Source organism: Bidens hawaiensis, unplaced genomic scaffold, assembly GCF_021521415.1.
Source record: "Bidens hawaiensis isolate Kalapana, Puna unplaced genomic scaffold, B.hawaiensis_p1.1 tig00010347_1, whole genome shotgun sequence".
Lineage (NCBI taxonomy): Eukaryota > Viridiplantae > Streptophyta > Magnoliopsida > Asterales > Asteraceae > Bidens > Bidens hawaiensis.
Window position 1 is genome coordinate 380907 of NW_027491785.1, and position 13759 is coordinate 394665.

The following is a 13759-nucleotide window of genomic DNA, read 5'->3' on the forward strand; positions in this document are numbered from 1 at the left end:
AAATTAAACTAAATAATCTAGTCTTTTATTCAACCATGTGGAAATCAAGCAAATTAAACAATGAAGGAGTGTTGGGAACCTTGATAATGGAAACGTTCAATAGACATGTGTTTACATAGATTTAAAATAAGAACGTGAGGGAAGAAAGTGTTAAAATAGAGGAAAATAGTAACACATAAACGTTTACCAGTTAATTAATTAGAGTTCGGCTTGAAGAAGCCCCCATTGATTGTGCTTAGTGCTTACTTATTTATTCAACAATGTTGAAATCTAATCTTATAGTATCTTTTATTTATTTATTTATTTTTTGTATGTGACAAATGTTTGTCATTTATAAACGAACTTCCTGCTAAACAGTTCACGATCAATTAATGAGTGTTCCGTTCATTTACAACCTAGGTGAAGGTGTGCGACTGCGAGATGCCAATGTGGAGGAATAGGGGAGCAAAATGTGTGTGGAGATGATGGTCGTCCCACTCTCACACGAAAGCAAGTATTTGGAGATGTTGTGGGGAAAGAAGGTGACGTGGAGAAGGCGGAAAACCACACTGCTAGCTACTGCGTGTGGTGAAGGCGTGAAGCGAAGAAGCCCACAAGTATAATACATGGCTTAACTAATAATCTAAAGTTAAGCCAGTTTGATGCTAATTAACTACTATACAAATTACATACGTACACCAATTTATTTTGCATTAGTAATATGATCAACTGAAGGCTAGGATATTTGATCAAGTCTCACTGGCTTCACCATATCTGATCTTCATTCTCTCGAGAAATGTCTTTCCGTTTAGCTTGCGCGAGAAGAATTCCTTGAGGTACTGTTCCATTACAAGTGTTTTATACAATGGTGTGTCTCCTGTGTTTTTTGTGAGGCTCTTTGCAGGGCCGACATCGGCTTCAAGCTTAGGATTAAAGAACATGGCTAATGAAATCCTCTCTGTCGTTGCATTAACCGTCGCCCTATGCTCGATGCTGTTGTATGCACCATTGCTCATTATCTGCAAGCCCATCAAATAATTACTACAAGTTTTATATTATCAAGCATAAGACAATGCTCTTCGTGTTTTTAATGATACATCTGGATTTGTGGGTTTGATATTTACATAATTAACAAGATTTCATGCAATATAGGCATACATGGCACATAGAAGTTTTTTAGGAACGGTTTGAGCCTGTAACCATAAAACGTGGATGACTGGGTTGGACCTAAATGGAACTAAAGATTCAATGACACGTCACGGCACAAGCTAGGTTTTGTAGCATGTCTAGGACACATGTCAATTACCGAATGTGCCAACTCATTTTGTTTGTAATACGTGCAAGGCTTCCTTGACGCCTAGTGGAACCAAAGGAGGTTATGTGGCCGAATAAAATTGGTGGTGTCTAAATTGGCTAGGTTCTAAAAGCTTGCTTATTTTGGTGATTGATGGCAAACTTTACCATAAGTTTGTGGTAATAAATTTGATTGAACCACATTATGATATACTTAAAATGATATATGATTCCTTTGAACACACACCAAAGTTAACTTAGCCGACGAAGCGGCTCAAGCCAATCGAATTACATGTCAAACAGATGCACTGTTTAGTCTGTCATTTCAACTAAACGGTTTGAACATTCCCTGCATATATCCACGGCCTTAATTGGTCTATTTTGGGATTCGAGACTTAACAGGAAAACAAATACACTTTTGGATTATCTTATTGAGATTTCGAGCAACAATTTAAAATACTTTAATCTGAGAGTGGTCGAACGATTCATAAAGATGACCTTTACTTTCAAATTCACAACAAAATTTCATAACAAACCTGTCTATGTGTTTTGGTCTAACATGGACGATAAGAACCTTCTAGTGTCGGTCAACCACACCCCGGATATAGAGATGCTCTAGTACAAATGAATATTAACAATTTATAAACATGCTTGTATGACTCATAACCATAAAGTAGTAGGTGTAATATAATCTGATCTCTAATAAACCAATCAGAAAATACAGCCACGTTTTAGGTTGCATACTAAAAAACTAATTAATGTATTCATGTGTTATATTTCCTTTTGTTTTTAACTTCAATTTAGCAAATACTGTTCTTGAATTTAAGATAATTAAGTCTAACCTCAAGAATATCTCCAATATTAACAACAAAGGCATCCGGAAGAAAATTGACAGGGATCCAAACACCATCTTTCTTAACTTGCAAACCTTCGACATCGGTTACTTGGAGAAGAATGGTAATCCCAGCAGCGTCCGAGTGAGGAGTTAGACCGATAACTAGATCCGGTTCTGGGAAAGGTGGATAATAAGTCATCCTAATCGACTGCATTCCGTCTTCAAAAACATCTATCATCTCTTGCTTGTCAATTTTTACCGCTTGTCCGGTTATACCAAACAAATACATAGCTAGTTTTTGCAATTCGCTCAAGTAGTTCTCCATGGTGTCTCTGTTGAAAGAATTCTTTTGTTCTTAATCACATATTATGCATTAAGAATAATTATAAAGGAAACATAATCAAACTGCAATGAGAATCATTACAAAAGAACTATGCAGTCGATATCGCTGATATATCACCGATATATCAGGATATATCGGTTATCGGTCCTTTGGCGATATATAAATTAGAATATCGATACCGATAATATTGACGATATTGACCGATATTTGGCCGATATTGGACTAATATTTGACCGATATATCACTCATATTCCCGATATCAGTGTTTTATGTCTTAGTTATCAACTTTTAATGTTCAATGTTAGTGTTTTAAGTCTTAATCAATTCTTACTTGCTACGATTGTTAGTTTTTTTCAATTTGCAAAAGATTAATTTGTTAATTGTAGAAGACTATACTAAATTATTAGTGTTTAATTGCTCTATATATGAATTTTACATGATATTCAAATTTACCAATATCTCACTGTGATAACCGATATCTAATATTTTCTAACTGCTTAGCAAAAGAAATCAAATCATATTTAAGATTCATAAACTTTACTTCTTTTGTTCTTATACAATCATATTTTAGATATACTTATTTGATAAGTCAAACATTAACAGTCTTTTTATAGTTAAAAAGTAATATTGTTGGCCAACTATCATGAGCCCAATTGCATTTTAATAAACATAGAGACACAAGTGATGAGTGTGCTATATCTTTTAAAAGTGAAATAGGTTTATAAATTATAATCAAGACTATAGATAAGAACAACAGAAAGACCTTAGAACTGGTGGGAATTCTGGAAGTAAGTGTGATTTTCTTCTATGAACAGGATTTGTGATCATATAGAACCGATCAGCCCAGTCAACTTTTTGATCTTGTGTATGAAGTATGGTTTGACCATACCCTTGATAATCACCTGCCACTAACTTGTACCTCAGCTTCTCTTCCACAGGCATGTTAAAAAAATTTAACACTTCTTCTTTCATTTTCTTTATCAACAATTTATCAACTCCATGGTTCACCAGCTACAGGTTAATATGGAATATAATATATTAGACATAGAACATATGTTATATTTAATTATTTATAAACATAAAGATACTTAACTTGAAATATCCCCCATTCTTGGCACGCGGCACGTAGGTTTATTAATGGATCTTTGTCGGGTTCTAGTACTATATCGTTGAAATCGTTCATGTCAATGACCGGGATAGAGGGCAAAGGCGACGAGTGGTTAGAAACATAGGTCGGTTCTCGATGATCCTGAACGTAGCGTTGAGGGACATGATTCAGTTTGAGTTCTTTTGCAAGCTCTTGCACACTCACATGGCTTTGTGGCAATAGTTGTGGAGAATCCATATATTTCTGGATATATTATGTTTAATGTTTATGCTACAAATGAGAATTCAGTGTGGTGAAAGGACAAATTCTAGTATTGATTTATATATAGAAAAATAATTTCATATATGAATGTGACATGATATGACAACATATATAGCACGTGTTGCATGGGACTTGATCAATATAGCAAGTTATGACTTATGATAATTCATTATCATAAGAAAACTCTAAATTTAAAATTCTTTCCTTTGGAGGATTTCATACAAATTTGAAATGCATGTATAATTCCCCCTAGAAATTAATTCATGCCATTGGGTTTTCCTCCAATGTAATTTTTTTAAGTCTTTGAACATTAAAATATGATTAAATAGTTTTAACGACAAAGCTGTATATTGATGTTGTCATCAACATACACCTATGTTCAAAACTATTGTAATTTTAACACCGACTAAGGGGACGAAGCACCGGCCTAGTGACAAGGGTGGACCGTATCTTTGTGGTCCAGAGTCAAGTGACCCTATAGATTCACTTCATAATTCATATGACATGTGTACATCCAATTAATGATGAAATATTGGATTGATATAAACGAAATCTAATTAAAATTAAAAAACAAATATAATGCAAAGGGAACGATTTTATTGATAATATGTTTTGATGTGATGTATCAAATGAAATCCTGCGAAGCCTATTTGTAAGCGTCGATGCATCTCCTGCAATGGTCGCGACGTTTCACCAAGAAACGCGTCACTTCTTTTAGTTATTCACTAGTTTCAGTTATTACAAAACTTTTTATTAATTAATTAATTACATTTTAGACACTAACATTCCTAATTTTGTAATTAAAGCATCTACCTATTATAATGGAAAGATGAGCATTTTAATAATTAGTTGTTCTTTGTCATAGAGGTGCACAAATCGGGTATTATTAAGGATTCAGGTATGATCGGGTATTGAAAAATCGGGTATTAACAATAATCGGTTCGGGTCGGGTATTGGCTTGAAAAACCATACCTTGTGTACCGGGTTCGGGTAGGGTATTGAACCGGGTCTTCAATACCCGGGTATTTGAAGACCCTATTTTTAGGTATTGAAAAAACCCGTTTTATGTGTTTTGAATGCCCTATTTTCCGGGTATTAAAAAAACTCATTTTCTACAGTTTTCTTCTATTAACGGGTATGCTTCATTTTTTTATTTTAACTCCATTTGTTTGCATACGAACTTCAAAGTTCATTCAAACATACATAAACAACTAAACAATGATACAAAAAAATATATTTTATGTGTTTTCAGTTGTTGTTTGGTATATCAAAAGGTGTTGCTCTAAATAAGTATTTATATTATATACGTGCTCCAAAAAAGATCCGTTGGAGAACGACTATAGATCTGTGGACAGCCACACAAAAACATGTGCACAAACACTAATATCTTAGCATGCAAAAAATCTGGATCGGGTATGCAAAAAACCCAGGTTTCAGGTATAACTAGAACCGGGTTTCGGGTATAGTTTAAATCGGGTTTCGGGTATACCTAGAACCGGGTTTCGGGTATTATCGGGTTTAGATCGGGTACGGGTTCGGGTTTCAACATTGAAAGTCATACCCTATTCGTACCCTACGGGTAGGGTCGGGTTCGGGTATTAAAAACCCGGGTTTTAGAAAAAACCGGTTCCGGGTTTTTTTCGGGTCCGGTTCCGGGTTCAGGTTTTTTGTGCACCTCTACTTTATCATACACGTATCCTAATGGATCAAATTACACGTTTAAATGGCTTTGTTTTGGGTTTAAGTTGTATAACAAGAGAAGTTTTGTTTATGTTAGGTAAATCAATGTATTTAACGTTATTATGCGGTAGTTATCTATAATGAAATGAGTAAAGTGTTAATATAATATTTGTGACAACAAGAACAACCTACATGCATCATCTAATTGCAATAATTCGTGAATCAAAGCCAATATAACTTAAAGTAAATCAAGTTTTGGGCAAGCTCGATCTTACCAACAAGATCAAATCCACATTCGAGCAAGTCGGGTTTTCGATTCGTCACTAACCAAAAGAAAAAATCCAATAAATAGAGACATTATTTGATCAAGAGAATATTGACACATAGCTAATTTACAACTTTACATTGATTGAAATCAGAAAAACAAATGCACGTAAAAAAACCTCTATAATAGAAAAGGTCTAGTATTAAAGCTAATCAAAATTAAAATGTAAAAAAAGTCAAAGAATTAAACTTAAAATATTTAATATAAAATATCGAGTAACCATTATTTAAAATACTACGTGATAAATTTTTAATTGAAACCTTGACTAACAAAAGATAATCCTAGCTCTAGATTGTTGTTTTTAGACATGACATGTGTCCAGTGACGAAGTTTGGACTGAGGTATTAGGGGGGCCGAACTCAAAATGTATACAAAATTTCACAAACGAGGGGGGCCGGACTCAAATTTTCGGCCAAAAAAGGCTAAACTTACACTATGTATAAATTTTTTCGGCCAAAAACAGGTAAATTTACACTACTGCTCAAAAAACAGGGGGCCGGGGCCACCTCTGGCCCCAATGAAGATTCGCCCATGCATGTGTCATGTTAAAAAGCCGTCGTAGGTTTTCTTAAGATTTTGTTCAATTTTATTCAAATCCTTTTTTTCAATATATATTTATTACACCTGTTAGATTAATCTAGTGTATTTCACATGTTAAATAAAATATAACGTAATTTGTTAACACATATATACAGTCGTCAAGTTAAACTTTGTCGTGACAGTTTTAACTCATCTTGTCAAGTAATTTAAAAAAAATATATACTTTGTAGAATTCATAAGAAATATGATTGAACCACTTAGTTAAGAACACACGAAATTTTGAACTAAAAAACAATCAAATCCATATTTAACTATTTAAGTCCAAACTTATAAATATTCATTATTACATTCATATTAAATTCACTTAGTTAACAATATAACAATACGGGGCTCAAGTTGGGTCAAGTCCCTCCGATACAAAAAGAAGAAGAAAAGAGATGATCGGGTGGATTAGTGGCCGGTCAGTGATCCAAATTAACCTGCTCAAAATAGATCAGATATAACAAGAGTCTATAATTAAATAATAAGTTTTTATAATTCATATGTAAAAAGATTTGCTTTCGGTATCATTATTAATAAAAGATGGAGATAGGAAAACACAATTGAAGAGGATTAAAAACGGGTCATATGTCCTCTGAGATTTTTATTTATTAGTATAGAGACGTTGTCAACATATATATGAACCGGCATTGATGTTTATACTTGACCCACTCTTAATAAATACCATATATATTTATTAGTATAAATGTATAATAATAAATTCTCAAACAAATAATAACTATTACAAATATGGGAAAATGACTAAAATTTTGGCATCATGATGCTGAGGACCATGGTGGTTTATACGATATAATTTTATTACCTTGTTTAGAGGTCAAATTTATAGAGCATGTGACTGAACCATATACTAATTAGTGAGGCATGCTCCAGATAGAGATAGAGGCTTCTACCACGGTGCCGTTTTAATGTTCGTGAAGTCCTAAAGCAAACTAAAATATTGAGGCATTATCAAAAAACTATTTGATGTAAACCGCCTTTTCACGGGTTTCGGACTAGCAATAATAAACTAATAAGTTTATAGTTGGCGGAGTTAAAAAAAATTTGTTGCTTAAACTTTTAGAATGGCCTGATTCAAAAATTTTATTTAACATTATAAAAGATCTAACTATAAATAATCTAACGTTCTAAATATCGGCCGTCATTAGCTTATGTCCTTATTTTTATTTTTATTATGCGACCATAATACAAGGATAAATCATTAATGACATGGGCCTCACTCTTAACTTGTAGCCCATCAACAAGTTCTTAATAAAAAAACTCAATTATAAAAGATATGGTACATAATTCATATAAAATTGAAGGCCCAAACAACTGTCTTATTTGGTTGGCCCATGTGTCGGGCCTGTTTGATGGTAACTATGGTGTCAACACTCATGGCGGCGGTAATGATGGGTGTGATGGGAGATATAGTTGTCCTTGCCACATTACACATCGCCATTCGTGACCTTCATCAGGCCCGGCTTCGAGAACGAGTAAAATTTTTTGGGCCGAAGGCTAAAAATTTTTTGAGCCTTAATAAAAAGAGGTATATTGTTGGGTTTAAACAATTTAATTTTAAAATAATCTTTAATTTTTTGGCCTTATGATAATTTGGTTGTGTAAAAAAACTATTTTTATAAAAATAGATTAAAATGTCTCAAGTGAGATTAGAACCCACAATCTCTTAGTTGAAAGTCACACCTATTTGACACTAAACCAAGCTAGTGGTTGTGTAATTAAGTTTAAACATTATATATATGACAAACTGAATTTTTTTTTCTTACTCTTTCAGACACTCATCATGACTTGACTCAAATTTTTGGGACGAAAATTCTTTAACATGGTAATGATGTGACAATCGTCAATTTCAGGTTAACTCCGTTAACTCAACTCCGTCAATTTAAACTTAAGATCACTGAATCTATAACACACACTTCATTACATTTAAACTAGGGTTTAAATGACGCTTAACACTTACTACATGTGTAGTCTTTCGGGAATTGCACCGAAACGCAAACAAGTTGACGCAAACGATTGATGAATAAACGAAAAACGTCAAAACAATAATTATGTGTTAGACTTATGTGTTATGTGATAACATAGTATAAAACGTTAACTCAAGACATAAACTAGTTGGTTAAGTTAGAAAAACAACAATTGAAAGTGGAGGGACTTGAGTGTAACTTGTATGTCTATAAATATATCATTAACTTAACCCTAACTATTATTATTATTATTAACCCTAACCCCGATCGGAACCCCACCCCCCCCCCCTCTCCTTGGCTGCCGTCCACTCTACATACACATTCAACCCTCAAATCAAGTGTTTGATTGAAGAACTAGGTGCTAGGAAGGTATAATTGATCATCCTTTACATTCTTGTTGATTGATTTTGATGTTTAATGGGTTAATTGAAAACCCTAGATGAGCCGATTTCATGTATGTATGAAGTTAACATGATTGTTGTTGATTGATGATGATTTGATAACTAGATTGAATCTTGTTGCATGTAAATTGTTGTGTCTTTGATTTGAGTTCAAACACAAACCCTAATCAAGTATTTAATATGTAATTGATGTGCATGGATGGTGTTTATGGAGTCTAGAGGGTCATATGAATGCATGATAGTTCATAGGTTGTTATTATGTTGAGTTTGGATGCAAACAGTTTCTGGACAGAATGTGTATTTGATGTTTAAGTGACTGTAACGAAGTGTAAACATGAAAATTGGTTGAGATTGTTGGTACTACAGTAAACTAGGCTGAGTCTGGTTTCTAAAGAATATAAACTTGTAATTTTTGGACAAGTAGAAGTTAACTTTTATGATTTTACAAAAATGTTGTGCAAAGCTGAGCTGTTAGACCTGCTGTTAGGTTATGTTGTAAATGTTATATCTCATGAACTACGAGACCAATTGGGTTGGTTCCACTTCTGGAAGTTGACTCATTGAGTTATAAACCTAACCCAAGTGGTCTTGCATTTATTGGATTTTTCGTTTAACGGGAATTGCAAATAACATTCTGTTGCGCATGAATTTGACTGTTATGAGTTTGCTGTAATGATTTGATGATTGTGAGAAAACTATGAGGAATAAAAATGTAATAAAATATGTTCTGGAAACCTAAGACGTATGTGCTTCTGTGATGAATTTTGGTAAATTAATTGAGATGCTATGATCGGTGAAATAGTACAATCTTTCTAGTAGGATTTCTGTCTCGGTGAAACTAGCTGCTGAGTTTTGTGAAAATGCATGAAATATGATACTTGCTAATTTATTATCGTGTTTTGACCAAATTGCCCTTGAGGGGAATGATTGCAAGATAATTGTCGTGTTTTGACTAAAATGCCCTTGCGGGGAATAACTGCTAATTGATTGTCATAACTTGACCAAAATGCCCTTATGGGGAATAATGGCTAGTTAATTGTTATTTGTTGACCAAAATGCCCTTACGGGGAATAATTGCTAGTAACGTACGTTATGAATACATGACACGTATATGATTGCTTACAAATGTGATGTGTCACAAAAACACTTGTTAAAGTCACACACGATTCACAAACGAAACACGAAACATGTTATGTGCATAGGTATTATGTGCCGGGTCTAGAGACTCGATAATATTCCGACACTTAGAAAAATCTCTTTGTTGTTTTAGAACGTTAGAGAGAGTTTTTCGGTGACGCGCATCTTGGTGATTTATTTTGGGAAATTCTTCGCAAACAGTGAGTTTCACTTTCCCCTCTTTAAACTGTTTTCAAACGTTTTTCACTTGGGGGAGATAACATACTCCACAACGCATTTGAGATTTTGTTATAAATTATATATCACTTGTAAAGGCTAAGTGGCAAACGAAATATTTGAAGTCCTACACATCGAACCGGTTAATATTTAGAATAGCGAGTCACTATTGAGTAGTACTACTGGGTTTGACAAACCCCACCCAACGCTAAACTCGACTGGAGGTCGAGCGGGTGTAATTTTGGCTAACACGTACCATGGTCTGGAGGACCTGGTGACAAGGCACTTACTAAACGAGTCAGCTTCGGTGTCGAACACTTAGTAATACTTGTTGTATAGACTAGCTACCTATCGATATATAATTTGACATAACACTATCTGGTAACGCAAAACGCCGTAACGTTGTTACGCAAAACGCAAAACGCTGTAACGCTGTAACGCTGAACGCAAACGCTAAACGATTTATTTCTATATAACTTGTGAACTCACCAACCTTGTGTTGACACTTTTAGTATGTTATTCTCAGGTAGCCGAGGCGGGCGCGCGGTTTAGGAACATGCATTGCTTGATAAACTTTTAACTATGCAAACTTACTTTTAACTGTTATCATTGGTTTTAAATCGTCCTGCGTGACGCAACTTTTGATTAAAGGTTTTTACGCTTCCGCATTTAATTACTCGTAAACGTTTTCATGGTTTTTGAAACTTTATTTTATGGTTTGATTATAATTGATGATTCCGATCCTGTTAGTTCACACCCTCTGACGGTAAAACTCCGTTAGTGGATTTTGAGGGTGTGACAATATAACATATTTTTTTTCATAAAAAAATATATATTTTTTTATAAAAAAAAAATCCGGGCCTATCGGGATCTCGGGCTGGGGTCCGTCGACCACCCGGCCCTCCCTTATAGCCGGGCCTGACCTTCATTAGCTATGGTGTCGCCACCTCCACCATCACTAATTACGTCACCACCTTCACAACCACGGTCCCGTGGAGACGAATATAATTAAAATTTATAAGTAATCCACCAAGCACTTTAGTCTTTAATTTAGAGATCGGAACCCAAATAATTATATCCTAGAAAGGCAAATAAAACCCAAAAGTTCAATATCCTTAACATTATTGTGTCTCTCTCTCTCAACAGTCAACACTAGGAAGGTCCGAATGTGCATTCTTCTTAAATTATTAAACTGTATCGTGTAAGATCATTTAACAGATATACCATATACTATTAATAAGTAAATTTTTAAAATATTTTGAATGATTAAATTAATATATTCTAATTACTAGGTTAGTGACCCGTGTAATACACGGGCCAAAGATTTAAGGCTTTTAATTCAGTTTTCCAAGCATCCTTTAACCGCAATGCAAGTTTTAGACAAAAGTCAAAAAAAAAAAAAAGTAAAATACACATTATATTTGAATGCTTACATTTTCCGTTTACGTATTAATATTACATTTACAGTTACGATCTTTATTAACAATTCTATTGCATGTGTACCATTAGGGATTTTAACAGAATGTGGGATTCGAACTTTAATTGTGACATCAAGCTAGCTTAGATTAGTGATTTTAGAATTCTCAAGTAACCTGTAAGTTGTGTGTAAAGGTGATTTATCAGTAATGGATTAAATCATGCAAACAACAAATATGAAATAATTAAAACATTCGTGGAACCCATGGTTGAAGTAACACTGGTAACCGGAGTAGCCATATGCAAACCAGATAACCAGTGGCGAAGTTTGGAAATACATGTCGAGGAGCCGGACTCAATATTTATTTTAAAAAATCATAAACCAGAGGGGGGCGGCCTCAAAATTTCGGTAAAAAACAGATAAATTTACACTATTTGTAAAAATTTTCGAGCGAAAAAGAATAAATTTACACTACCGAGCAAAAAGACAGAGGGGTCGGAGCCACCCCTGGCCCCAACTAAGCTACGCCCCTGAAGATAACTGATATAGTGGAGTATGCTTGCGAGTTGGTGAAATGATTAGTATTATATTTACAAATGGATTCTTTTGTAACCGCGAATCAAATAGAAAAAACCAAATTTTAGTTTAATCTTGATCATATGTTATTATAGAGTATTTAACATAATATGAAGCATAATACATCTGATAACAAAAATTTGAAATTGTAATTTTGAGAATTTTAAATAAGTGAGATTAACTTCAAATCAATTATCCTCATCCTCACAAACTGTTGCATTGTAGTGGGCTGCATCTACTCAACTTAGATTAAAAATCGTAGAAATTGACCCTTCAAAAATACCCAGAGTGCCCTAAACACACAAAACGCAACCTGCATATTAACACCTGACAGAATCGAGACTGCTAATGTATCTCAAGTTAACTGGACGAAATGATGAAACAACTGCTATGATATAAATAACAGACTTTGGAAATTGCTTATTGTAACTTTTCCAATCAAGAAACTTGGGCTTGCAATCAACGATCCTTGAAGAATCAAACCTCAGTGTGTTGATTCGCAGAACATGGCGAGGACGAAATGACGAATTGCTTGTAGTACTGCAATAATAGCCCTTATTCGCCAAACACGATTTGATCATAAATTGATGCAATAGTTTGCAATTTTTTCTAGCAACAAACAAACCATGATATGTATATTTATATATCTTGAGACAAACCAGAATGGAAGAAAATGGCCTGGTGACCAGGTTAAATTTGATCGTTCGTGACACTTAAGATTGTTCCCGTTTACGGGTTATAAAAAACATAAAAGTGATCCCTACAGGTTAAATTTGAGCCAATAATTGTAAAACTTGATTTTTGACCCGTTAACGAAAGAAAAAAAAATTGACCCGGTAACTAAGTTAAATTTGACTGTTCATGAAACTTAAAATTGTTCCCGTTTACAAGCTAGATTGACGCGACAATAATAAAACTAAATTTGTGACTCGTTAGTGAGACAAATAATTGACCCGTCTGCGGGTTAAATTTGACCCGTTTAATAAAGTTAAAATTGTATATATTTTTAATTGAAACTTATTACAAATATAAAAATATATGATCATCAAAGAATGCCTAACCAAAATGTGATGAATGCTGCCTAGATTTTTTAAATGTAGGTTAGCTACAATGAACTAATGATGGCAGAATAACAATACTCACCGAATGAGCATGACATTTATCAGGAACCCACTGTGGTTGGTTTAAGGAACATGAAACTTTGACAAAAGAAATTTAAATGAGGATAGAATGTATACATTCCATCCTTCATTATTTATATGTTTTTGAGAAGAATGTTGAAGTCAAAATGTCATTACAGATCAAATAATAAATTAACACAATAAAATAATCACGAACATTTAATAAATTAATAGCTATAACAAATTAACGGAGTGAAAACAGTTAATACAGATCATCTAATTAATTAACATAATAAAATAATCAAGAACTACTCAAAAACAATTACCAAATTAACATATTTTAAAAAGCAATTAAGAAATCGAAGTATCAAGCAAACCTGAAATAGAAGTCACAGTTATCGAAGACACCAGAAATCAAAGTGTCAACACAAATTTTGAAAGATTTGGGTTTTACATACACCTACAAGTATAAGTGAACCAAAAACTAAATACAGGTTCGTATA

The 13759-nt window shown here is 33.8% G+C and overlaps 1 protein-coding gene across 1 annotated transcript; it reads right to left on the bottom strand.

The window, feature by feature from the left end:
• Window positions 1-675: 675 nt before the first annotated feature.
• On the bottom strand, window positions 676-3835 carry LOC143534844 (oxoglutarate-dependent flavonoid 7-O-demethylase 1-like). The gene is made up of 4 exons (XM_077029230.1): window positions 3544-3835; window positions 3214-3461; window positions 2115-2439; window positions 676-998 (listed from the first exon to the last, which is right to left on the bottom strand). Exons 1-4 carry the CDS (start codon window positions 3793-3795, stop codon window positions 729-731), a joined length of 1095 nt encoding a protein of 364 aa, XP_076885345.1. The 5' UTR covers window positions 3796-3835; the 3' UTR covers window positions 676-728.
• Window positions 3836-13759: the final 9924 nt, after the last annotated feature.